Here is a 24230-nt window from a genome sequence, read left to right as displayed (position 1 = left end):
TGGCTGGTCCCTGCCCCATCTGTTACAGACAAGCCACCACTGCAGTTCTGATTCCGCAACAGAGTTTATTGAGGTGCCCGAGCCCCCCGTGCCCAGCACCTGCCCCTCATTCCTCCTTCTCGTCTCCATGGGTTATGATGTAGCACAGGGACTTGTAGTCGATGTTCCCTGCCAGGTCCATGGGTGTCAGGGCGAACATCTGCTCCACCTGGGGAGGCACCAGCGAGAGGCAGCCCAGCAGAGCTGTGACCCGAGGGGGACCGGTGACCCCTCGCTCTACCCCCTGGGGCCGTGCTTCAGGCTTTAGTTGCTTCAATACTAAACCCAGAACTCTGGGGTAATGGCCCAAATGGGGGCCACAGGGACAGACCTACCCTGTGCATGAAGCCTCCCCACTGTGCTCTCACCCCAGGTCCTCAGACACAGCCACTGCCTGGTGCACCCTCCCTTTCTCCTCATTCCGAGTCTTCACCCTCCAGGTCTCAGAATGGCCCAAATAACCCTCTTGGCACTTGCCACGCTGGGGCTGGGCCCTGAGCCCTGCACGGCAGTGGGCTCCCGAAGCCTCCCCAGTGCCCTGCCTGCCCCGTGAGGCCCCGGGAAGGTGCGGGGACAGGCACTGAGGGGGCTGGGAAGCCTCACCTCGGCTGGAGAGAACTTGTCTGCCTGGGTCAGGAGAAGCTGCTTGAACCTGGGGGCAAAGGGGAGGGCATGAGTGGGGGATGGGCTGGAGGCTCCCATGGCCCAGGGGAGGGCTGGCTGCCCCCCAGACAGCAGCGAAGGCCATGGGGCACAGGCGGCCCTCAACGAGGGACAGCACAGCACCTCGCCTGGTGGCTCACACTTACTCATCCTTGTTCACCACCCCTTGGCCACTGGGGTCAAACATGCGGAAGGCGCTCAGGATGGCTTCCTCGGGGTCTGTCCCTGGGAGGCAGAGGCAACCAGGTGAGCACCCATGTCCCCGGCCTCCCAGGCCCCAACCTGGTGGGGGCCCAGGGCACATGGGGAGCCCTCCATGCCCCAGAAGAGGTGGGGGGCAATCCCCAATATAAAGTGTTCCTGGGGCTCAGAGGGGCTGTCCTCCTGAGGCAGGTGGGCCCGGCTGGGAGATTGGGATTTGGGATCTGGGATTTGGGAGTGGAAGCTGAAAGCACATTTCCTGACTGTAAGTCAGCACTGGGGTGGCCAGTGCCCACAGGATGCTGGGGCAGAGGATGGGAGGGGGGCCCCACACTCTCTGGGTGGGCCATGGTCAGGTGGGGTCCAGGCGAGGTTCGGGTGAGGTTCAGGTAGGGTTTAGGTGGGTTTTAGGCAGGTTCAGCCGGGGTTCAGGTGGGGTTCATGTAGATTCATTGGGGGTTCATGTAGATTCATTGGGGGTTCATGTGGGATTTGCATGGGTTCATGTGGGGCTCATGTGGAGTCCAGGTGGAGTCCAGGCTCACTGCCTGGCAAGGGAGCCCCACTCTGCCCAGGCTCACCGTTGAGCTTCTCCCCGAAGAGGGTGAGGAAGACAGTGAAGTTGATGGGGCCCTTCCCCTCCTGCAGCATGGCATCCAGCTCCTCGTCTGGGACACTCAACTTGCCTGGTGGGGGTGGGCATGAGATGCACACAAGGACCCTGGGTGTCCCCGAGAAGGGCCCAGGCTGCCCTCGCCTCCTTCCTAGTCCCAGTGGGTGCAGAGGCAGAGGCAGCTGGGGGTGGGGAAGTGAGGGGGAAGGAAGGTGTGACGAGAAGGGGAGGGAGGTGCAAGGAGAAGGGGAGGGTGGAGGAAGGGGGTGGCCCCACAGCTCTGAACAGGGTTCCTGAGTGAGCAGTGGCAGGCTGGGCGGGGGAGGTGGGTGCACGAACCGAGCTGGGAGTAGGTCTCCCTCAGGTCCGACTTGCAGATGATGCCATCGCGGTTCTGGTCGATGCAACTGAAGGCCTGTGAGGTGAGGGGCCCTCAGGTGGGAGCAGCCCCCAGCCCCAGGGAAGGTGGGAGGTCAGGGAGAATCCTGAGTGGTGTGAAGAGCAAGGTCAGGGGCCAGGACCACTGACCTACAGAGAAGGGGGGTGTATATGTGGGGTGGGGTGCAGGGTGCAGTCCAAGGCTGTTGGGGTTGGGGCACTCACTTCCTTGAATTCCTGGATCTGGGCTTGCTCGAACATGGAAAAGACATTGGAAGAACCACGTTGGGCCTGCTTGGTGGCTGCGGCCTTGCCTCGGGTCCCTGCCTTCCTGCTGGCCTGCAACACCACAGGTGGGGAACAGTCCTCTCCCCAGCTCCCCAAAGTCTCCCCTCCCTACCCATGCACAGCCCCAGAGCACTCCTGGGCTCTCCTGGGTCAGAGTCTTCTTCCTAGCACTGGAGACCACCTCTCTGGGCCCAATGCAGGCACAGAAGCCCCGGCTCTGCTCTCCCAGCCCCGGCTCTGCTCTCCCAGCCCCAGGGCCAGCAACGGGCACCTACCATTCTCTCTCTGCAGTGGTCTGGCTGCTGTGATCTTGGTTGTGTCATGGTCGCAGGCCCAGCCCCCTTTATGTCTCAGCCTTATCACCTGGAGGTCCAAATAAGGAGACGAGTAGAGGATAGGCCCAAACTTGGCAGCCCCTGCCTGGGTTTGGGGAGGACGAGGGCCCCAAGCAGATTCCAGCTGCATTCCTGGTGACCTTCAATCCCCCACATGTAACATCCTGGTATCCATCCTTGCAGGACGTGGTGCAATGTCTTCCCAGATCAGAGCAGGCTCAAAGCTCTCATCATTCTAGGTACTGAATGAAGCGTCCCTTTTATCCCCCATCTGACTGCCCCTCCTGCAGGTCCAGCCAGAATCCTGGCCAGTCCAAGAGGACAGCTTGGAGAGGGCTGGCCCAGGGCCCCACCTGGCTTGGAAGGGTGGTGGGTGGTTCTGAGGTTGGTCTCTGGCCTGAGACTCCTAGGGATTCCCAGAAGTTCTGTGAAGACCTTAGATCTGATCTCTTGCTTCTCTGACCAAGGGACAGAAAGCAGCCCTGAACTGTCTGTGGCCCGACGCAGAAGCCTTTGCTTGGCTGTGGGCCAATTCTGGGGGGTGAAGGAAAGCATCCACTGCCTTCCCCACATGGTCTGCCCTGCCTTGGGTGCCTCTCTGTGGACATTCCCACCTCCACTGTTTGGCATCTTGCTGTTGTCAAGCCCCATCTCAACTGCACCTCCTGTGGAACCTCTCTCTGATGTCCCCAGCCAGGAGCTCAGGTGACACGTTTCCCATTTGCCTGGTGGCTGATGGGTCTAGTCTCTGGACTGCTGGCCTGGGGCACAGCAGGCCGGCAGCCCCAGTGACAGGCAGCCCTGTGTGTTTTGTTTTGCATGAATCTTTTGTGGCAGGGGTTCTAGACTCCAAGCATCCCCTTGACCCCCTTGAAAGTGGGCCCTGGGGCCCCTCCGGTGGTGCTGCATGTGGAGTGAGGAGCCGGGTGACCCCTGCTGTTCTAGAGCAGCAGCCTGGCTGGCTCAAGGGCCAAGCAGGCAGTGGGGAAGTGGGGACCTTCTGGACTTTCTCAAGGCAGCAGGAGTAGCCCTGCTGGCTGGGCTCTCCCCACCCCGAAGCCAGCTATGCAAGGCTGCTGCATCCGTGGCCCCATCTACCACCCCTCCATGCACCTCTGTCAGTGGCCGGCTGGTGGAGCACAGGACTCTGATTGCCAGACCCAATGTCCCTTTTGTGTATTTGTATTTTACGGTGAAAGGAAAAAACCCCGGCCCAAGCACAAAAGAAACATACCAGGAGACAGGAACTCAACCAAAGTGTATTAGGCAGGCAAAATGAACAAGCAGGCTGCCCTCTCGAGAGTGGGAGCAGCAGCAGGGAGAGTCGGGCTGGGCCTTTTATATCCAGTTAGGCTGAGCTGGAGTGTTCCTATTGGCTAAGAAGGAAGAGGAGGGAAGCGAGCGGGGTTTAAGCTGAGTTGCAATTTTTCTGTAGGTGGAGAAATTCGTGCGCGCAGGAAGGGGATGTGGTGGAGGAAGAAGGGGGAGGGGTTTTTTGTGATTCTCGGAAAATGTGCTGTTCTAGGGACCTGAAACTCTCCGCAGCCGTTTTGGGTGTTCCTCCCATCCACCTGCTGCCGTCTTAGACATTGGCTAAAACATAATTGCCTAACATACGACACCTCCTTTACTCATTTATCTCAATGCATTCATTTCAATTCAGATATGTAACCTACCTACACAGAGAATTTTACAAAATCAATACAATGCCCTAAAACTATAATTTAAAGGAGAATTAGAAAGCAATTTATATTAAAATGTGTTCCAGTATGTGAATGCTTGAACACGAGGACATTAGTACTGATAATGCTTGCACCATCTTATAATGAATAATTTAGACTCAACAGATCTAAGAAGATTGAAAGCAAATCCACATGAGAAGCACCAGAAAGAAAGAGATCTTGGGGTAGGGGCAGTGGCTTTCTAAAATCACAACTTTGGGCTAAATTCTGAATGAAACAAAACACAGTTGTTCCTGATTTGCGAGGCATTTTCCCTCACTGCAAAATGAATGTGAATTAAAATCACACAAATAGTGTTTATATGTAACTGTGTTTATGCTACATAACATTAGGTCCTATGCTTGGCTAACACAAAATATGTATTTCACCAACAGGAGTTTCTGGGGGGACCTTAGAAATCATGTGACATCTTGTATCTCTGGCCCCCACTCACTGTCAAAACCTAAGGTGGCTCTGAGGGGACAGGACCCTGCTGAGACTGACCTGCTGCAGTATCAGCCCCGTCCCCCGACCTGAGCAACTCCTGACCTGGCACTCTCTCCCACACGCACTGCACAGCAGGTGAGCTGGGACCTGGGACAGGCAGTGTGCTATCCAGTCCTCTGACACTCCACGTCGCCCATTCCTTGTCCTACAGCCAGTCTGTCATTCTTTACACTCCCTCAGGCATAACCGCTAGAGGGGAAGGCAAATTCCAAGATACACCTCAGCCCAGCAACATGTCCACATGCCTGTGATCATGTTTCTTTATGTATTGTCCCCACAGTCCTTATGCACAGAGGTCAAAGAACGGTGGACAGGACATGTTTAAAACTTTTACGATTTTTAATTAAAAAACCCACACAGTCCCAGGTTGGGCATGGAGAGGGTGGGATGGCATATGGGAGGTCTGGTGAGACAAGAGAGAGCCCGGATGGTCCCCTGTGGGTGTGCTGAACGCTGCCTGCAGTTTCTTCCTGGGCCAGCGCCATGGGAGCTGAGGACGCCATCCTGCCTGTGGGAGCAGGTAGGGGGGCTCCTGACAGTGCAGGGCTGGGCCTTCTCCCCTCCGTGGGTCCCTTGGGGCAGAGACTTGTGGGTTCTGTCTCTTGCTTCTCCTGTGAGGGTCCATCCCAGAACCTGCAGCCCGGGAGGCCTCGTCCTCGCAGCCGGGCCCTCTGCCCCCGCTCCCCGGGCAGCTGAGAGGCAGGCAGTGTGGAAATGCAACACAGTCCTGAGTGGGCAACTCCCTTCTGGGTAGTTGATTCCAGCAGGAAAGGCAGGGGCTTTGGGAGTCTCTGTTCCTGCTCCTCCCAGCCCGCACCCCAGTTAGGGCCCTAGGGCTGTCCCACCCACCAACGACTCTGAGAGAAGAGGCCGGCTCGCTTTCCCTGGGGGCCTCTCCGCATCTTCCGCGGGTGGCAGCAGGATGGGTCCTTACAAGGCGAGGCCTCCTGCCCCGGCCAGGCTGGGAGCGCTGTCCCGTGGAGCCCGGGTCCAGTGCGGCCGCGGCCTCCGCTGTCACTGGCCCAGCATGCAGGCCTTCTTACAGGCCACCGCCGAGACCAGGGCCGCGCCCCGGCCGCTGCCCTCCTCCGACTCGATGAAGGTGATCTCGCAGCTGGGCGTCAGCCTGCGCACGCTGGCGTGGAACCGCTCCTTGAAGCTAAGCGGGAGGGAGCAGGGCTGCCGAGCCGCCTCCTTGCCCGTCCTCCAGAGCCGCCCCCGCCGGCGCCCCGACGCGGCCCACCCTCGCCCCGTATCTAGGCCAAGCGGGGACGAGGAGCGGAGGAGCCGGGAGCCGCGGGGGCCCCCGGCGCGCGCCCCCTTCGGCCGCGCGCTCACCTGGGGTGCAGCTTGTACACCGAGCCGTCCACGCCCACCGTGATGCGCATCGCGTCCTGGCTGCGGCTCTCGCGCATGCGGTTGATGACGCCCGCCAGCCCGGCCGAGCACATGTGCGCGGCGCGCGTGGACACGCTCTCGCAGGCGCGGCGCACGATGTCGCAGTCGGCCGCCGACGGCCGCAGCCCCAGCGTGCTCAGGATGTTGTGGATCTGCTTGCGGTCGCCGGAGTCGCTGCGGGGCGGGAGAGGGGTAGGGCGGTCGCCGAGGGTCGCTCTGCGCCCGGCCAGCCCGTCCCCCCAGCAGCGGCGTCTTCCCCTGGCTGAGCCGGGGGGCCCCCATGGAGCAGTGGGGGCGACCCTGCCCACCTCACCAGGCCAAAGCATTTGGGGCGTGGATGCCTGAGGGGAGCGCGAACCGGTTCCGCCAGGGACCAGCAGTAACCCGGTCCGTGCCGCTCCCTCTCAGCCCAGGGTCTCCGCTCTAAGTGGGGGAGACAACTTTGCCGCGCCTCGGGGCAGGTGCGTGGGTGAAGTGACACGGTGTCCACGGCGGGTGGGGTGCCACGGGGTGGGAGCACGCGAGGGCTGGGCCAGCTGCAGGGCCCCTCCCTAACCCTCTGCTTTCCCGCCCCGCTCCCACGCACCTCTCCACCTGTGACACGAAGCGCGTCTCGAAGGCGCCGCGCGTCCGCAGCTGCTCCGAGGCCTCCCCGTGGAAGAGCAAGTTCTCGTCCACGAGCCTGAGCAGCACGAGGCGCACCAGCTCGCCCATGTACTTGCCACCGATGAGCTTTTCGTACCTGGACACAGGGTGGCTCGGTTATGTATCCCCACCCCCCCCATACGGTCACGAGGCCGCCACGTGGGGCACCCTGCCCCATGGCTCAAGGACCTAGGGTCACGCCTCTTCCCTCTAAGTCGAATACCTGGGCCAGTCCTCCCTGGAACCTCTCTCATACGGGGTCCTGCGCTAAACTGCGGCCTATCACTGTAGTCCTCCCACAGCCGTGTAGGGGGCTGCTGTCCTCATTGGCCAGTTACAGTTGGGGAAACTAAGGCTCAGAGTGTTAGCGCCCAGCCTGAGGCATGCACCACGGCACCAACATGCTCTTGCTTGATCTACAAGCCTCTGTATTTTCATCTTGGAATACATTGAATACTACTGAGCTAACTGAGGCCCTGAGCTCAGAGATGAAGCTAACAAAGTAATTAGCATAGGCCTGGTACATAGTAGGTGGTTAACAAATGATAGCCATGGTCTGTGCGGGCTGGTTCCCAAGCTGGGTTCTGCCAAGCTGCAGCATTCCACACAATGCTAACGTTCCTTGTGAACCTGGACAAATATGTGCTTGGAGAAACCCTGGGTTAAACTCTGTAAGCCTTGCTGGGGGCGTCCCAGAGCCTTCTAATGCTTGAGATCACCTGTTGGAAGGGAGAGGTCCAGGCTTATCTAACCACATCCATGACTAACCCTTCCCCTCCCTCACTGTTCTGGTTCACAGGGGACAGGTCACGACTGCATTGAAGGGATCGTCAGTTTGCTTTTCCCCAGAGCTGTTTAAAAACAAGCCCATTATCTGTGGTGGCAGGGCTCCCATCTGCTGTCCCAGAGAGCCAGGCTGGTGTGTGTGTGGGGGGACAGGAGAATCCTTACAGCTGCTGCCCAGGGTTCGCTGAGCTCTCGTCCACTAGGCGGTCATACTCCAGCAGGAACTCGTCCAGCTCGCCTGCATTCCCGAAGGCGCCCCACTCGGTGTTGACACACATGCGGCCCTCGTCCCCCTCCACCAGCTCCACATTCTGCATCTCCTCCATGTAGCAGGCATTGCAGCCCGTACCTGTGGGGTGGCCGTGTCAGGCCCCTCCCAGCTGCCCCAGCTGCACTTCCCCCAGGTGTGCCCAGTAGGGCCTGGTTCTGCCTGCAAGAGGTCCCCTTGGCCCTCCATGCCTGTGTAAAGGGTCTCCCGGTGTTGCTTGGAGCAGTGGAAAGGTGCTGTCCTGGGGCTGGAAGGCCTGGGCTGGCTATGTGGCCTGGGATAGGTAGGTGGGCCAGCTCTCCAAGGTGTCCTTTTCCCTAAGAGGGGACGGTAATACCTCCCCCACCCTGGGTTGTTTCTTGGGTCTTTGGGAGGATGGAGGGGAACAGTGCGCATGGGTGTGGGATGTTGCGGCATCATCTTGTCTAGGCACCACTCCTGTCTTCCAGCACTTTCCACACAAATATCTGATCATTTTTGTCCTGAGCTGTGTTTGAAGCACCCAGAAGTGAGTAAGGCACCGTGTGGGCCCTTGGGAGCACCCAGAGGCTATCACAGGCAGGACTGGCTATGGAATTTGTAATTTGCTGGGCCTGGTGCAAAGTGACAATTGTCAAGCCCTTTGTAAGTTATGATGAGTTTCAAAATGGTGAGGACGGAGCCCCAGCGGGGCGTGACTACATGAGATGTACACCCCTGGCACTGCCAGGGACACAGCTCAGGTGCTGCTCAGTGTCACTGCCAAATGGGAATCAGGGCCCATGATGCCTGGCTTTCCAGTTTGTTTGCAGAAAAAACATAAATCTAGACTTTGATATGGATTCTCCCAATTTTTAGATCCTAAAATTATAAACATGTTTTTAAACACTAAGCAAAGGCACCAAGAGTGTTTGTGGGGCAGATGTGAGCCTTGCTCATCTCTTGCCACCTCTGCTCTGGGAGGGTGCGCTTGGGCCCAGCAGCTACAGCTTGGCCTGGGGAGAGTGCATGTTGGGGAGTCTTGGGGAGCCCGAGGCAGCTCTGGGGACCCGAGAGGGCCGGGGGAGCACAGCCAGGGATTAAAGTTGTACTTAAAGACACCTTTCCATCCGAAAGGGGAGAATGGAAGTAAAAGAAATAGGAAATGAGAAGAGAGACAGCAAGTTCAGGCTGGAGCTTAAAAGATATATTTATGTTTATAATGTTGACATGTATGCATGTGTATAAATACGTACAAGGGTACTTCAAAAAGTTAATGGAAAGATTTGCATTATCTTTTAATTCTATTTTTCCTGAACTTTTTGAGTATCCACATATGATATACATAAGACATGTGTATATTTGGGGATGGGGATATAATACGGTGGGTAACTAAGAGCACAAACACAGAACCTTTCAGAGTTGGCTCCGCAAGCCCACAGAAGCAAATAACTTTAAACTGATTTTCTCAGTAACCAGGGCTGAGAGAGTCCAGAAAAACACCCACACGCCTGTGTGCACAGCAGATAACTAATCCGATTGATTTGCTCCTCAGTAAACGCTTGTTTCGACAATCGTGGGAACTTCTGAGAAGGCCCCCAGGTTGCTGTGAGACCCCTCTGCTGGAAGGGGAGGGCTGCTGCTCCCTTTCCTGGCACCTGCCTTCACTTTGGGCAGGGGCAGGGGACGGGCCGTAAGACCGTCCAGGAAGGGATGACGCCACTTTCACTTATCCTCTTCCACTTGGACAGATCTGTCCAGTTTGGTCAATTTACCAGATACAGTGTTTTAATTAAATCCTGATGGGCCAGGTGACGTGCAGCTGGCCTGCCATCTGCATCAGCATGTTGAAATGCTTCCTACCTGTACACGGCCCCCGCATCATGACACCCAAGACCAGCTGGGCTTGTCACTGGGCCCTGCTCCGGCCGCCAGCCTGTGGGGTCCCCATGCAGCCTGCTGTAGGCAGAGGAGCCTCAGCAGTGTGGAAGGGGCAGGGGCTCAGGAGCCCTTACCCACAATCATGCCGACCTCACACTGGCGGTCTTCGTAGTAGCAGGAGATCATTGTGGCCACCGTGTCGTTCACCATCGCCACCACGTCCATCTCAAAGTCCTGCCCAGAAACATACAGAGAGACTGCAGTGATGGGGACCAAGGAGAGAGGCTGGCGGTGCTGGGGTGGGGGGCCCAAGGCAGCCCCCGGGCAGGCACAGGTGCTCGCTCACCCCTCTCCGTTTGATGGCATCTCGGAGAAGCCCCACGATGTTGTTCCCTTCTGCTCCTGAGGCCTTGAAGCCCTTGGTCCAGTTGAGAAGGATGCCCTGTGGGAAGAGGAAGCCTGCTGACCCTTGCTGGGGCTGGGCTGCAGCCCTTCACTAGCTCCTGACCAGGGCCACAGGGTTATGCACCCCACTTTACAGTTGAGGAACAGGCTCGGAGCAGCCACGTAGCTTTGAGGGGTGGTGGGGATGATTCACCACGAATAGCTCATATTCTGCAGGGCTGGGTCCCAGCCAATTTAAGAATGTCTGTACAATAAAGCCCAAAGACATCATCCCAGAGTAAAGATAGGTGCTGAGGGGAGAAGCCCTGCATAAGATCGGGGTTTCTCTGCTGTAATGCACCCTGCTGCAAGTGAGGGTGCTGCCTGGCCCTCACTGCGTCTCTGTGGGAGCTGGGACTTGGAAAAACACATAAGATGTTGCTCCAGCTGCTTTGTCTCTAACCCAGAGTTCTCCCGTTTTATGTATGTGTATGTATAATTTATGTGTGTGTAGGTGTAGCCAGCAGTCTGACTTGCTAGCTTGCAGTAGGGTAAAATCTCAGCCCCTTCCCATTTCTGAATCAACCAGAGGCACTGTCGTGTCACAATGGTCCATGGGCGAGTCGGAGCCCCACTCACGCTGCCACCTGCCACTACCCACTGTAGGCAAGTTGCTTAACCTCAGTTTCCTCACCTGTCGTGGGGTGACCACAGCACGAGCATCATAGGGTTGTGGGAGCCTTAGGGCACGTATTAAGAATCAGCTAACATTACGCTTATTTTCCAAAGCCTCGTGATCGTGACAGGGCCATGATTGGAATCCAGATCTCCCTTCAGAGATCTTTCCCAACATGGGGTGGGGGCTGTAGAGTTCCTCTGGAGGGGGCTTCCACCCATTCGTCCACCCTCATTCCCCCCCGCCACCCGCCACCTGGCCCACCTTGTCGATGTCCTCGTGCCTCACGGGGAAGGAGAAGGTGAAGCCCAGGGGCAGCTTCTTGTGCTTCATCTGATGCTTGTCCAGGAAGTCGGAGATGCACTCGGAGATGTAGTCGAACAGCTGGAAGAGGCGCACCACGGTGGCTGTTGGGCTACAGGGGATGGGCTGCCCGGCTGCCCTCCCTGGGGCCCGTGCTGAGGTGCTCCTCAGCGGGTGCTGAGCCATCAGGCCCCAGGGGAGCGCTGGCCTCTGTGCCTGCCACCGCACGCCAGGCCTGCCCGCAGTTGCCCTCTCCTCTTTGGCTGGTGCTTGTTGGGACTCAGGCCCTGGGCCTTGCCAGAACCCCCTGACATCAGCCTCTGGGACAGAGTGACACAGGATGGGCTGGTCCCAGCCCACCCTCCCAGATGGAGCCAAGGAAGTCTGGCTTCAGGCGTGCCCTGCTGTCCCATGAGGCTCTGGACAGAAGTACATCCTTGCCTGTCACTGAGATTTCTATCTTCAGCTCCCAGTCTTTTTTGCTACTTCCAGGTGTCCTGGCCACCCCGTCCCGCTCACGTGGGCCTGTCCACAGAACTGGGCATTGCTGAATGCTCTGCAGATTGACCCTGCTGGGTGTTGAGGCCCAGGGAGGTACCCACACCATTCTCGCTGCCTTGATTCATGCCAGGCCTCATGTACAGGGCAGTGAGCTACAGGTGTGGTGAGGGCCGGGTGGCCACGGGTGGCCTCGGGCAGCCTCCTGTCTTGGAGACCTTTCCCTCTGGGAATCAGCCTTGGCTTAGTGCCTGGCCGTGCTGGGGGCTCTGGCTTTGCCCACCTCCCCCAGGGCTCGCCATGGTCGGCAGTCTTGCTGCCTGAGCAGACATTGTGATTGCTGTCACCCCACTTTGTGTGCACACTGGTAGAGGGCAAGGACCGCCTATGGGAAGGGGTGAGTGGCACATTCTCCAGCTGGCAGGTCACATTTCTGTCCTTACACGTGGGCTTTTCCTCTGGGAAAGTGGCCAGGGTGCAACCAGCTGGACCTCCTGCCACTGACCCCTCCTCAGCCCGTTCCCATCCGTGATGCTGGCCAGATGGTAACTGTGGGATTCAGGGACACATTGGCTGTGCCTGGTGGCTGTCCCCCTAGGCTTCTGAGCTGCCTTCTGGGGCCCTCTGAGGCTGGTGATCCTCCTGCCCACAGTTCCCTCTGCCACTGATGGATGGATGGACCCTCCCATGAGGACTCATTGAGCCCTATGATCCTGGGCAGCCTTCCTCACCCCCCAGACCCCCCCCCCAGCTTCTTACCATCTCGGCGGTGCCTGTCATGGCGTCCTCGGGGATGGAGTACATCTGGTGTTTGGTCTTCACACTCCACTGCCCTGCCTCGCCCTCCCCCACCTTCACCAGCATCACCCTGAAGTTGGTGCCGCCCAGGTCCAGGGAGAGGAAGTCCCCAACTTCTGCAGGCACAGGGAGAAACACGTCAGCCTCATGGACAACCCCTGGCAGGCCCTGGGCTGGGCGGGATCTGGGTGACGGGAACGAGAGAGCTGGACAAGGGTCTGCCGATGCCAGGCTGGGGGATGCCAGAGCAAAGAAGGGGAAGTGGCCAAGGTGAACTGGGGAGAAGTCGGTGAGTCACCTGGAGCCTAACAAGGACCTAGCACAATGGCCCAGATTCAGGACTGGGTTGGGGGTCTCCTAAGTGACCCCAGGGAGCCATCTCTCGTTGTGAAATGAAAAGCCAGTTTTCCTGAGGCTTGCTGGCTCCAGGGTGGGCCTGAGTGCCCAGGGCTGGACCAGAGAAGCCGAGGGCAGAAACCGGCCCAGCACATTGGGGACTTCATGGTGTCCTGTCTCAGGAAGGCTGGGGACAGCCGAGCCACCTAGAAGGGCCTGGGCGTTCCTCATGCTAAGGCCTGGCTGACAGCCGCCTTGGGGTGAGGGTCCCATCCCTGCGGCACCTGAGCCCTCCGGGGTGGAGCGCACGTAGGTGGGCAGCATCTTCACACTGGCCTCCTCATGCGTCTCCAGCCTCAGGCCGCGGTCCATCTCTTTCTGCATCCGCCTCATCACCTTCTTCAAGTCCTCCTCCTGCAGCTGGAACTCCGCCAGGATTTGCTCCACCTGCGCGGGGACGGGTGGGGCTGTCACCAGGTGCCCACACACTGGGGGTCTCCTGGGGCATCGCCCACACACATCCTGAATCTCCTTTTATCCTCTGACCCTGGGTCATTTCAAACTCTTGACCACAGTTAAAACCAGCTGAAAAATGGTAAAGGCAGACTTCTGAGACCAGCCCCCTCAACAAATTAGCCTGGGGAGTGTGGGAAGGGCAAGCGGTAGAGGCACAGTGGCTTTTGTCCCTGATGATATCCCTGTGGCACAAGGTCTCGTAGCACCTCCCTTGGTCCAGCTCTGGGGCAAGGGGAGGAGGAGGGGAGAGTTGGTGAGACAGGGCTGGAGTGGCAGGACCGGAGGGTGACGTGCCCCTGGCACTGCTGTCTAAAAGATCCCATCATTCTACTTCTACAACTTAATGCCAAGGAAATGAACGGGCCATCCAGTGCAACAGAGCACAGGGCATGGCCTCGGCCACACCAGTCAGGAGGGGATATTGTTGCCCATCAGGGTGTCTGCTTATCAGCCCCAGAGTGGACAGCTCTGAGGCCCCGGAGGGAGAAGGGTCTCCATGCACTGGCCTGAGAGAGGCCTGTGCCCAGGCAGTGCAGATTCCACACTGCCATTCAAGTATGGACGGCCCATGGTGTGGCAGTGCACCCTCCACACGGGGGCAGGGGGACGGGCCGTGAAAGCAGCTGTGGCTCTGCCCATGCGACCCCAGTAAGCTGCAGGTGGATGGTGTGTGTCTGTCCCCTTCTCACAAAGTGCATATTCATGTTGATACACTGGTTATATCTGGACAGTGGTGAGAAAAATAATCATAAAGATATTTTCATTTTGAACCAAAAAGGAAATGGAAAGATATGCTGATAAAAGTCGTGTGTCCACTCTTTACAAAAATTCACATTCTTCTGCCTGCGGTCTTATGCATAAGCTCAGGGGGTTGGAGCTGCTCTGAATTCCAGCCAGAGGCAACACAGCCATTTGCTGCCCCTTCTTCCTGTGTTTAGAACCCAAGTTTTTTGGGGAGTGGGTATAGCAGATTATAGCCCATGACTGGGCTAATCCAAGCACAGTGATTCTATCCCCTTTTGTCAGTAGTTGGTTTAGAGTTGGGCATGTGGCCCAGTTCTGGTCCATGGCAGGTGAAGAAAAGCCTGATTTCGGCAGGAAGGGAAAATTCAGTGCCCCCCTATATTTGTAAGTAAACACAGCTGTATAAGAATGTGATGACTGGCACTGCAGCAGCTGTCTTGCAACCATGAGGAAACAAGTCTGAAGGGAAAAGCTGCTAGTAGTATGCCTATAAGAGATGGATGCCCAACCCTCTACCTCCACAGGCTGATTATGGGAGCAAAATCTAACTGCTTATGTCACAGGTACTCAGGTGTTTGGTTTCCTGCAGCCCAAATCACTGCTGACAGATACAGATCCTTAGTTAAGACCACTTCTCCTAATGAGATCCCACCCTTAAAATTTAAACTCAGGGAAGGTCAGAAAGGGATGGGGCTGACAAAGGCTGTGACAAAAGACACAGAATCAAGCACCCGTGTTGGCTGAGCAGGCGCTGTTCTGCAGCTCTGGGCGTGGGGGTGGAGGGGAGGACAGCCCCCATGGCTGTCCCTGTGGACCACATTACTGGCGGTCCGCTGTGCTCTGTGGAACAATGCAGGCTGTCCTCAAAGGCCCACGGTTCCAACCTTTGCCTCTGTGTCTCTTTCCTACACTTTCAAATGTAGAATATGCCAGGAACTAGCAGTAGTAACATTCAATGTTTGCTGAATTCCTCCACTATGCCAGGCGGGAGCTGGGTGCTTCACACAGCTGCCTCCCAGCCTTGTCACAGCAGCACCAGGGATGAGGTGCCAGCATCTGCCCACCTTCTAGATGAGGAGCTTATGGAAGTCAGCTGTGCAGGTGCACACATCCAGCACATGCAGTGGGGCCCATGCACTCCAGGGCTGCCTGCAGGAAGTCCTTGCCAGCATGTCCACATCCCCCCTCAGGTTCAAGGACCTGATTATAAAACATCTGTGGGCTCTTAACAAAAGAGATGCTGATCTTGCAGGGTCAAGCCATTAGGCCCCAATGGCTCCATCCCGCCCCTCTGTTGGGGCAGCTCATCTGGCCTAGGGCTGTTCACAGGAGGAGCCAACACTTCAGTCTTGGGGGAGAAAGATGGCTTGGGAGCCCATGTGGGAGGCTGGTCAGAGTGTGGCTATAGTGTCAGAAAGCTGAGGACTCCTGAGTGACCTTCCTTTGCAGGGCTGCATGGAGAACTGGCCCAGCCCTGGGAGGGACACAGAGAGAAGGAGATAAATGGCGGCTGTTGTTTCTATTGTCACAGGTATGGGGGACTGGAAGGACCCCATAGGGCCTGGGAAAGCCCAAGTCTTCAACATCCATGTCCAGGCCCATGGGCCAGCCACTGACTGGGGATGCCCTGGCTCTGCTGCCTTCTGGGCCAGAACATGCCCCCTGAGGAATCCCGGGCACTGCATGAGGTCAAATGGATGCCATCTGTTCAGAGGACAATTTGGAGTTTCTATCAATATTTAATTTTGACTTAGTGGTTTCTTTCCTAAGAATCTGTTCTGCAGAAAGAGTCCAGCAAGCACTTCACAAGAAGCACATGAAGTGTCTCCTATTGCCACAGGAGACCCCATTCCACCCGCGGGGACTCAGCATCAATGCTGGGACACCTTACCATGGGGCCTTCTGTGGCCCTTACAGTAAAGGAGGTGGAGCCTGGGAGGAACATCCGGGCTAAGTGAAAAAGAGAGATGGGAACTTAGGCCAACCCTGAACCCATTTTTGTAAATCCAGTTGCATCTGGCTTGTGGGTCTGATATGTCCTGTGTCATATCCTCAGAAGCTTAAATTTGCTGCCAACCTTTAAAACCTATTTAAAATAAAGACATTTTTAGGGAAAAATCAGGATTTCTGATGGGTTTTTGTAAAAGTAGGCCTCCATTCTCAATGGGGGTGTGGGGAAGCGAGTGCGTGGAGTGGGGAGCCTGTCCTCGTGGTGGTGGAGCTGGCTGGAGCCACCTGGGCGTGGCTGACATGGGGGTTCGCCTCCTGCTGTGGGGAGCATGCTCCAAAGGTGAGCTTCATCCTCGGTGGGCATGAGCCCCTTCCTCAGATGCCTGCACTCCTGGCCCTGGGTCAATGTATGACCCCAAGGAGGGAACTCCCACCGGCTCTGTCTCACAGCCCCGGGGTCATGGTGTGGGGTGGAGGTCTGCCTCACAGGCCCCCAGGGATTTTCGCAGGAGCAGGGACTCAGGCTGAGCCACACTTCCATGCACCTGGCCTGCCCTGGGCACCCCCTGTCATTCCTACAAAACCCGGGACACAGGTATTTTTATTCTCTCCACTCCACAAGCGAGGAAACTGAACACACAGGTGCAAACCCTTCTCCAATCCCTCAGCATCGGGGGGCACAGAGCTGGGGTTTAAACTCAGACGCCACTCCGAGCCTGCCCACCCCTCCCCAGTCCCCACTTGGCTGCCTCTGGCCCCATTTCAGGGCTGGCCCCAGCCCTTCCTGGAGCCCAGACCCCAGCTACAGGTGTTTCTTTGACACATCTCACGCTGGGCATCTGCGCAGACTTGCAGGCCTTTCCTGAGCAGCCTAGGAAATGTGGGTGCTGCTGGGGGGCCCAAGAAGCCGCAGGACCCCACATGTATCCCCAGGAGAACAGAGCACAGAGACTGCCATGACCCGGCAGCCTCTGGGAGGCAACCCCAGTGGCCCGCAGAAGTTTCTCTCGCTGACCTTGCCCCAGAGGTCACAGGGCACACACATAGTCAGGGCCCACAGCGATAACCAAACAGAGGTCTCTTCCTGTCCCAGGACTCTCCCAACAGCACTGGCTTCATCAATTCAGCAGATGCCTGCTGCGTGCCAGGCACTGCGTGGGAGCAACAGGAAAGAATCACATCAAGGTGCAGGGCAGGTAGGCCTGTAGGCATGGGTGGGTGCAAGTGCGGGCACCAGGCTATCCCAGCAGTCTGAGTGCAGGGACAGTGGGTGCAGGGGCGGTGAGAGGTGGTAAGAGTCCACACTTTTTCGGAAGGGAGGACAGCAAGTCACGTTCGCTGACAGATTGAGGTGGGGGGGTGGACGAAGAGCAGAGTCTGGGAGGGAGGGGCTACACACACCCACATGGGGTAGCTGGGGTGGGGGCAGCAGGGCTTGGTCTAGGCATGTTAGCATGCCTGCCAGCTAGGGGATTGGCCCCAGGTAGCATAGGGCCATGTGAGGCCAGCATTCAGTGGAAAGTCTGGCTGGAGATACAAATCTGGAAGCCATCAGAATGGGACAGTCCTTAAGGCCACAGGCCTGGACAAGGTCACCGGGTGTATAGGTTGCATGGCAAAATGGGGGAGGCAGAACTGGCTGGGCAGGGCCATGGGGGCAGGTTGCAGCACAGCTGGCGGGAAGGCTGTCCCCTTTACGCAGTGAGCAGTGCTTGAGGTCCCATCCCCAGAACACAGGAAGAAGGGCAGGCACCTTTCAGTGCTGCATTTGATGGACCAAGGAGGGCCCGAAGGAGCTTCCATTTCAGCACTGGTGGAGCCTCAGGCCCCAGAGGACAAATGCTGCAGGCCCGTCGCAGTGCCATGTGTCCACCTGCAGCCCAGCCCCTCTGCTCCTGGGCCCCCGGGGCAGCTGTGCACACAGTAGTGAGCGACCCTGGGCCAGCCACCCACAAACTCTTGAGGAAGAGAGTCCCTGAGCCACCAACCCCCAGACTGCTATGAGGAGACCCTGAGTGCTGGACACCACTTCCTGCCAAGCCCGAGGCTAGGTGCCAGATGCCTGGGTCACTGTCAGCCTGGGAGCAATTTCCTGAGAACTTCTGGAGAGGCTGGACAGTGGGTGGCCACAGCAAGGAGGGGGTGGTGGGGAGAGGGTCCAGTGACAGGCACAGCTGCCTTAGCCAGGACCCCCAGAGGCCCGTGTGCCTCCTTTCAAGGGGTCCAGGGTCTGCTCGCCACCCCTGGTACCCAACCTTGGTTTTGGTAATCTGCAAAACCAAGGGCATGTCCCTGAGGGCTACTGTCCCAATCCTAGGCCCCCTGGCTTTGGAGTGACCCTTACCAGAGTCAAGGCTGTCTGGACCTGGCTGCTTGTCACATCCTTTGTCATCTCTCTGAGGGTTAAGAAGTAGGTTCTTTGGGAAGTGGAGATGTTCCTGCCTGCTGTGGCCAAGAGTGTGGCTGCAGCTTTGGAGTCTGAGGGCAAGGTGAGGGCTGCCTGGCCAGAGAGTTGCCTGAGGCCAGCAGCCCCCACTTCTGCACTGAAGGGCTCAGCAGGCAGCTGCTGAAATACTCTGCCCACTGCCATGGGGTCGGGGGCAGGGCCAGAAGGACAGAAGAGGCCCACGTAGGTCAAGGTTGACTAGGGCTATGGGACAGGGCCTGGATTGCTGCCCAGAGGGTGGAGGGCAGTTGTGGAACCAGCCTATCCATCTTCCATTCCTTGGACTTGTGAGGGTGGGAAGTCAACCTGGCTGCTTTGGCGGGCAGAAGTTCTAGCTGAAATGCCCTCAAACAGGGCAGGGGTACCGATAAGGCCTGGCCTGTGCCAGCAAGGCTTTGGACTTGCTCTGGGAGGTAAGGGGGATCCCCGATGGATTTTCATCTGTGGAAAGGTCCAATTTGCATTTCATACCATGGGGGGTCGGGGAAATCCTGTATGGCACTTGGGTGAGCAGGGGCATGCCAGTGGCAGGAAGGCCAGGTCCGAAGCTGTTGCAGAAAAGGACACAGGCCTGACCACTGCAGGACTTGGGAAGGGTGAGCAGAGGGTGCGGGGACTCAAGATGCTCAAGGTAGAGGTGGGAGGTGGGCATGTCCCTCAAGGTTGGCGCAGCGATGCACACGTGGCTATCACCCCGTTGGGCCAATGAGAGCCAGGTTTAAGCTGATGGAAGAGCCACGATCAGGTGCAGATCCCCACAGCCACTCCAATGTGTCCCGCACAAGTAAAAAATACATGTTTTAGGCAGGACTCCTCAACTGTAAATTATCAACCCACCTCAAGATGCCTTGAAAGAAGAAACAAACAAGAAAGTGGGGAGGTCATGCTTAGGTTTTGTGACAGCCTAGTGCAGGCCTAGGGCTCGCTTTAGGTGCATCCGTGGGGCACAGACCATGTCTCCCTGGCCCGGCCCCTCCTTGGGCTCACCCGACAGTAACCCCCACATGCCCTGCACTCGCCAGCACCTGCCAAGCCCTGCTAAAATTAGCTGGAGTTTGCAGTGGGTCAGGTATGGAGGGTGCTTTGTCAGGATGCCAGGCTCTCCCGTCAATGGCCAGAGTGGTCACCCCTGAGAGAGCCCTTGAAACGATCGATCGCTTTCCCAAAATAGAGCAAAAGTGGCCTCACCAGACCCCACGCGAGGGTCACTGACCCGGCCGGCCCCTGGCTGTGAGCCGCTGCTTGCTCGTGGGCAGGGCTCATGCCAGGGTTGAGGGCGGGTGCTCTTCTGGACCAGCCAGACCAGGAAGCAGTGGCCCAAGGGGGCCTGCCCTTCTCCTGAGCCAAGCACATAGCGCTGGTAAGGAGGGTCAGAGTTTTTTAGCTCTGTCACCTGGGAAGTGGGTGCGGAGGGTGTGGACAAAGGCGGGGCAGAGGCAACGGACCCCCTGCTGGGTTTGGCTGGATGCCAGTGCCCTCTAGCTTGTACTTGAGCAACCAGCACCCTTCTCCGGAGTCCTTTCCTGGTGTCACCTCCTCGGTTCACTGGCTCCTGTGAGGGCAGAAAGGGGACCAACAGCCCCACTTCCCCACCGGTCAGTCCACCAGGACCAGCTTCTCGTGCCTCAGGCCAGCCCTCCTGAGTCCCCTCCTGGTCTTGTCTCAGTGCTTCCTCTTTAGGTGAAGAAGTGACTCCCATGGGTTACATGACACTACAGCCAAGTGTCGGCGTACCAGGAGACAGTCCTTGCCCTCAAAGAATTCTGTATGGACAAACCTGTCCAGACCTGTGCAGACAAGGGGGGCCAGGAAGGAGAGGGCCTCAGAGACGATGGCTTCTGAGGGATTCCCGGGACGCACTTGTGTTCAATAGGTTGAGGCTGTCCCGAGGAGGATGGATGGACATTGTTCCTACTTGGAGCTTTCTAGAAAAAAAGAGCTGTGCAACGGTGGGCTAGGATGTCTCAGCAGATGGTGAACTCTGCATTCGATGGGGAGAGAAAAAGAAGGGTAGAGTCAGAAGGGACCCTGCTCTGTGTCCCAGCTGGCATCCGCATTCAAGGAGCTGATGGACAGGCATGGCTTGATTTTTATTTATCACAGGGAAATAATAGGACAAGCTCAGTGATGGATCCTCAAGATTATTCATTCTAGTATCAAAACATGGGACACATGGGCTGGCTGGTCAGTTGGTTAGAGCATGGCGCTGAGAGGACCAAGATCCAGAGTTCAATTTCTGTACCGACCAGCCCCCAATTAAAAAAAAAAATGGGACACTACCCACGTATCCAACTATAGGGGATTGGTTAAGTAACTTATACTACATTTATATGCAGTCATTAAAACTGGTAAGATTGCTCTGCCTCTATTGGCATGGAAAGATGCTCATGACATACCATCTAAGGGGGTTGTGGCGGCCACCCTCCAAGATCCCTCCTAGGGAATTCACCCCACAGTATAGTCCCCTCTCATGTGGAACAGCTCCAGCCTGTGTAACAAGTAGGATAATGCAGACATGCTGCAGTGTGACTTGGAGGCTGGGCCATAAAAGATGTCATGGGTTTTGCCTTGCTCTCTCTTGGATTGCCACATTGTGAGGATACTCAAGTCCTATGGGAAGGTCCACTGAGAATGAGGACTCCTGCCAACAAGGGGCTTCAGCTTGGCAGGCATCAGGAGAACTACCTTGGAAGCAGACCTGCCAGTCCCAGTCAAGCTTTCAGATGAGGCAGCCCCAGCCACCACCTGCCTTGACTGCAAACTCAGGAGAAACCCCAAACCAGACCTCCAGCTAAGCTGCTTCTTAACTCCCGACCCACAGAACACGTGTGATAATAAAGATTTGGGGCCGACCCCGTGGCTCACTCGAGAGAGTGCGGTGCTGGGAGTGCAGCGGCGCTCCCACCGCAGGTTCGGATCCTATATAGGAATGGCCGGTGCGGTCACTGGCTGAGTGCGGTGCGGGCGACACCACGCCAAGGGTTGCGATCCCCTTACCGGTCACAAAAAAAAAAAGATTTGTTGTTTTAAGGCACTGCATTTGAGGTAATTTGTCATACAGCAATAGATGACTAACACGGGAAAACCAGTCACACCTCAGAGGAAATACAGCAAAATGATAACAGTAATTGTTTTGATGGTGAAAATATGAGTGATTTTAATTTATTTTTCTTTTTTGCTTCTCTGTATTTCCTACATTGTTCTGCAATGAATGTGTATTAATGGAGTAATATTTAAAAATCAGTTTCAAAAAAAATGGAAAGGTTGGGCCTTATCTGCTATTTTGGCACAGAAGCTCTGAGACCCAGATTCTAAAGGATAGAGGATCACAGTAAAATAGGCCAAATGCCAGGCCCCATATGCCAGTGGGAAAGAAAGTGGAGGCCAGGATGCCAGGGGGCCCAAAGTGCAGCCCCTGCTACACAGCCTGTCCCCCGATTGCCCTCAGCACCAGCTGGTCACCATACATGGGCACACTGATGCAATAGGGACTGCAGGTCAGCACGGTGTTGCAAGTATTTGCTCGCAGCAGGGTAGACACTAGACTGGCTGTGCCCTTGTGCCAAGGGGCAGGCCCAGGCCTGGGGAGCGGGATGGTGATGGCCTGTGGCCAGGATATCAGAGACAGAGGGACAAGTGGGAGATGATCCAAGAGACCACAGAGCACGCCAAGGTCAAATGACACAGCTGGTGTGTGCTCAGTGGCTTCCACATGCCATGTGCTGTGCCAGACCCTCTACAGGGATTACAACTGGCCCTTGATCTGGGAGCCATCATTTTATATGTGGGGAAACTGAGGCCCGTGAGAGTTATGGGACTTACTAGAATGCAACAGCTATAAGGGACTTGGCTGGGATTCACCCCCATGTCAGTCTGACTCCAGGACTGTTAACTGTTTAGCTTTCATGACTAGATGAGGAACTCTTCAGGGCCAAGCACGTGCTGGGGAACAGAAAGTATCCTTTGGGGCTGCTTCCAAGCTGGAGATGTTTACGAGCTTCAGCTCCAGCTGGCAGCGGTTGGAACAGTGGTAGCCACCGAGGTCTGCTCTGCCCCAGTGTTGGCTTCTGACAGCAGATGGGGATGGAGGCCTGGGGTCAGGGATCAGGGGTGAAGCCTAAGGGCCAGTACCGTGTAAGGGATAAGGGCAGAGTACTGGTGAAGGAGGAGGGAGTAGTCTTGTGTACTGGGTGGGGACAGGGTGAGGGGGTGGGAGGATCATCCAGAACCCTGTGTGGAGAGGCTGGATAGCATCTGGTAACACAGGAGAACGATGTCCCTAGCCTGAGTCTGACTCTGCCACTCACTGGCTCTGGGACTTTGGACAAGTCCTTTAATGTCTCTAGGCCTCAGTTTCCTCATCAGTAAAATGGGGTAACGATTCACCTGCCTCACAGGGCTGTTGAGAGGATGTAACAGGATAATACAGATAAAACTCTTGGCACATACAAATTGTTCAATAGCTTGTAGTTACTGTTGTTTCCAAAGGATGTTGTAGTTCTTGGATCAGAGTTTACAACACAGGCTGTCCTGAGCTCTTGATCTATGGCAGATCTAATTCCAGGCTCCCACCCCTATTCCTACTGATTATTTCAGAGTGTTCTAAGAAGACAGACCAGGTGGCACAGCCTCTCAGATGCTAGTCCTACACTAAATCATTGAAGCTTTTTGTCTGAAAAGAGAATGTCTATGGGATGATGTTATGGAAAATGGCAGAGTAGGAAGTTTCAGGACTTGTTTCCTCTACCTAAACAACCATCAAGTTACGGGGGGGAAAAAACTATGACAAGCAACTATTTCAAAACTCTGGAACCTGACCAGATGCTTATAGCAACCATGGGAGTGCTTGATGGAGAGGCTTCTGATGATTCATAAGTGAGCAGCATGGGTGAACCAGCTACTTTCCCCATTTCTCAGCCCTCCCATAGCCATGGGGACAGTACCCATGTTCCTAGAGCTGGTGGCTGGAGCAAGGGTGGGAAGAAAGGACCTGTCTTCCAGAAATTTGGAGTTGTGCATTTTGGTTGATCTGGTGGTTTCTGAGAGCCCAGAGTAAGCTTGCCTTTGTTTCTATGCCCTCTGGCTGTAGCAGTCTTCCTAGTAGCATCTGTCAGAAGATTTAAAGAGACATAAATGCTGTGTTTTTTTGCTTGTTTTTTGATCTATACATTAAAGGATTTCTCTTTCAGGTCACAGGATGACTGCAGAGACAACAGGATGGAAACGTCAGTGACCACACACAAGAAGGAATATAGACTTTGCAAAAATAGTTTGGAAAAGTCACTATAAAAATGAACAACTGCAGACCTCAACAAGCAACGAAATCAATTCCTAAGGAGGGGGAGAACCTAACTTCCAGAGTTACCACATTATATTTATCAAAATATTCAGTTCTCAACAAAGTATTACAAAGCATACAAAGAAACAGGAAAATATGACTGAACCACAGGAAAAAAAGAATTAGAAAGAAAGTATCCCTAAGAAAACACAGATATTGGAATTAGTAGTCAAAGATATTAAATCAACTGTCTTAAATATGTTTAATGAGCTAAAGGAAACCAGGGACAAAAAAACTAAAGTAAATGAGGAGAACAACATATGAACAGATAGGGGATGACGATAAAGAGATACAAATGATTAAAAGGGAAGCATATAGAAATTCTGGACCCCAAAATTACAGTAACTGAGATGAAAAACTCACCAGAGGGGTTTAATGCAGATTTGAGCAGGCAGAAGAAAGAATCAGTGAACCTAAAGATAAGGCAATTGAAATTATCCAGTCTGAGGAGCAGGAAAAAAAATGAAAGAAAAGAAAAGAAAGAAGCAAAATGAATAGAATCTGAAAGACCTGTGGGACTCCATCAAACATACCAACATAAGTATGATAGGACTTCAGAA

At 55.8% G+C, this 24230-nt stretch overlaps 2 protein-coding genes across 2 annotated transcripts; both read right to left on the bottom strand.

Annotated features, from left to right (window-relative positions):
* Positions 1-106: 106 nt before the first annotated feature.
* Positions 107-2227, bottom strand: MYL7 (myosin light chain 7). The gene is made up of 6 exons (XM_063087522.1): positions 2120-2227; positions 1856-1931; positions 1485-1589; positions 849-927; positions 643-691; positions 107-208 (listed from the first exon to the last, which is right to left on the bottom strand). Exons 1-6 carry the CDS (start codon positions 2153-2155, stop codon positions 107-109), a joined length of 447 nt encoding a protein of 148 aa, XP_062943592.1. The 5' UTR covers positions 2156-2227.
* A 3532-nt stretch (positions 2228-5759) lies between these two features.
* On the bottom strand, positions 5760-18278 carry GCK (glucokinase). Its single transcript, XM_063087323.1, has 10 exons — positions 18231-18278; positions 12961-13123; positions 12302-12456; positions 11006-11125; positions 10028-10123; positions 9816-9915; positions 7740-7923; positions 6730-6885; positions 6084-6317; positions 5760-5904 (listed from the first exon to the last, which is right to left on the bottom strand). The coding sequence occupies exons 1-10, from the start codon at positions 18276-18278 to the stop codon at positions 5760-5762; spliced, it is 1401 nt and encodes a 466-aa protein (XP_062943393.1).
* Between the last annotated feature and the right edge of the window lie 5952 nt (positions 18279-24230).

This window comes from Cynocephalus volans, chromosome 2 (genome assembly GCF_027409185.1).
Source record: "Cynocephalus volans isolate mCynVol1 chromosome 2, mCynVol1.pri, whole genome shotgun sequence".
Taxonomy (NCBI): Eukaryota; Metazoa; Chordata; class Mammalia; order Dermoptera; family Cynocephalidae; genus Cynocephalus; species Cynocephalus volans.
The sequence above is the reverse complement of the archived record's forward strand: the minus strand, read 5'-3'. Positions and strand labels throughout refer to the sequence as shown.

What these genes read in the sequence shown, in the direction of transcription:
- MYL7 (XM_063087522.1), bottom strand. Translation starts at nt 2,155, where the DNA reads ATGTTCGAGCAAGCCCAGATCCAGGAATTCAAGGAA. An exon ending in GGAGACCTACTCCCAGCTCG is followed by an intron (nt 1,590 to 1,855) that starts GTTCGTGCACCC and finishes CACCCCCACCAG; the next exon opens with GCAAGTTGAGTGTCCCAGAC. An exon ending in ACAAGTTCTCTCCAGCCGAG is followed by an intron (nt 209 to 642) that starts GTGAGGCTTCCC and finishes GTGCCTCCCCAG; the next exon opens with GTGGAGCAGATGTTCGCCCT.
- GCK (XM_063087323.1), bottom strand. Translation starts at nt 18,278, where the DNA reads ATGACAAAGGATGTGACAAGCAGCCAGGTCCAGACAGCCTTGACTCTG. An exon ending in TGACAGGCACCGCCGAGATG is followed by an intron (nt 11,126 to 12,301) that starts GTAAGAAGCTGG and finishes CGCCTCTTCCAG; the next exon opens with CTGTTCGACTACATCTCCGA. An exon ending in ATGCCATCAAACGGAGAGGG is followed by an intron (nt 9,916 to 10,027) that starts GTGAGCGAGCAC and finishes GTTTCTGGGCAG; the next exon opens with GACTTTGAGATGGACGTGGT.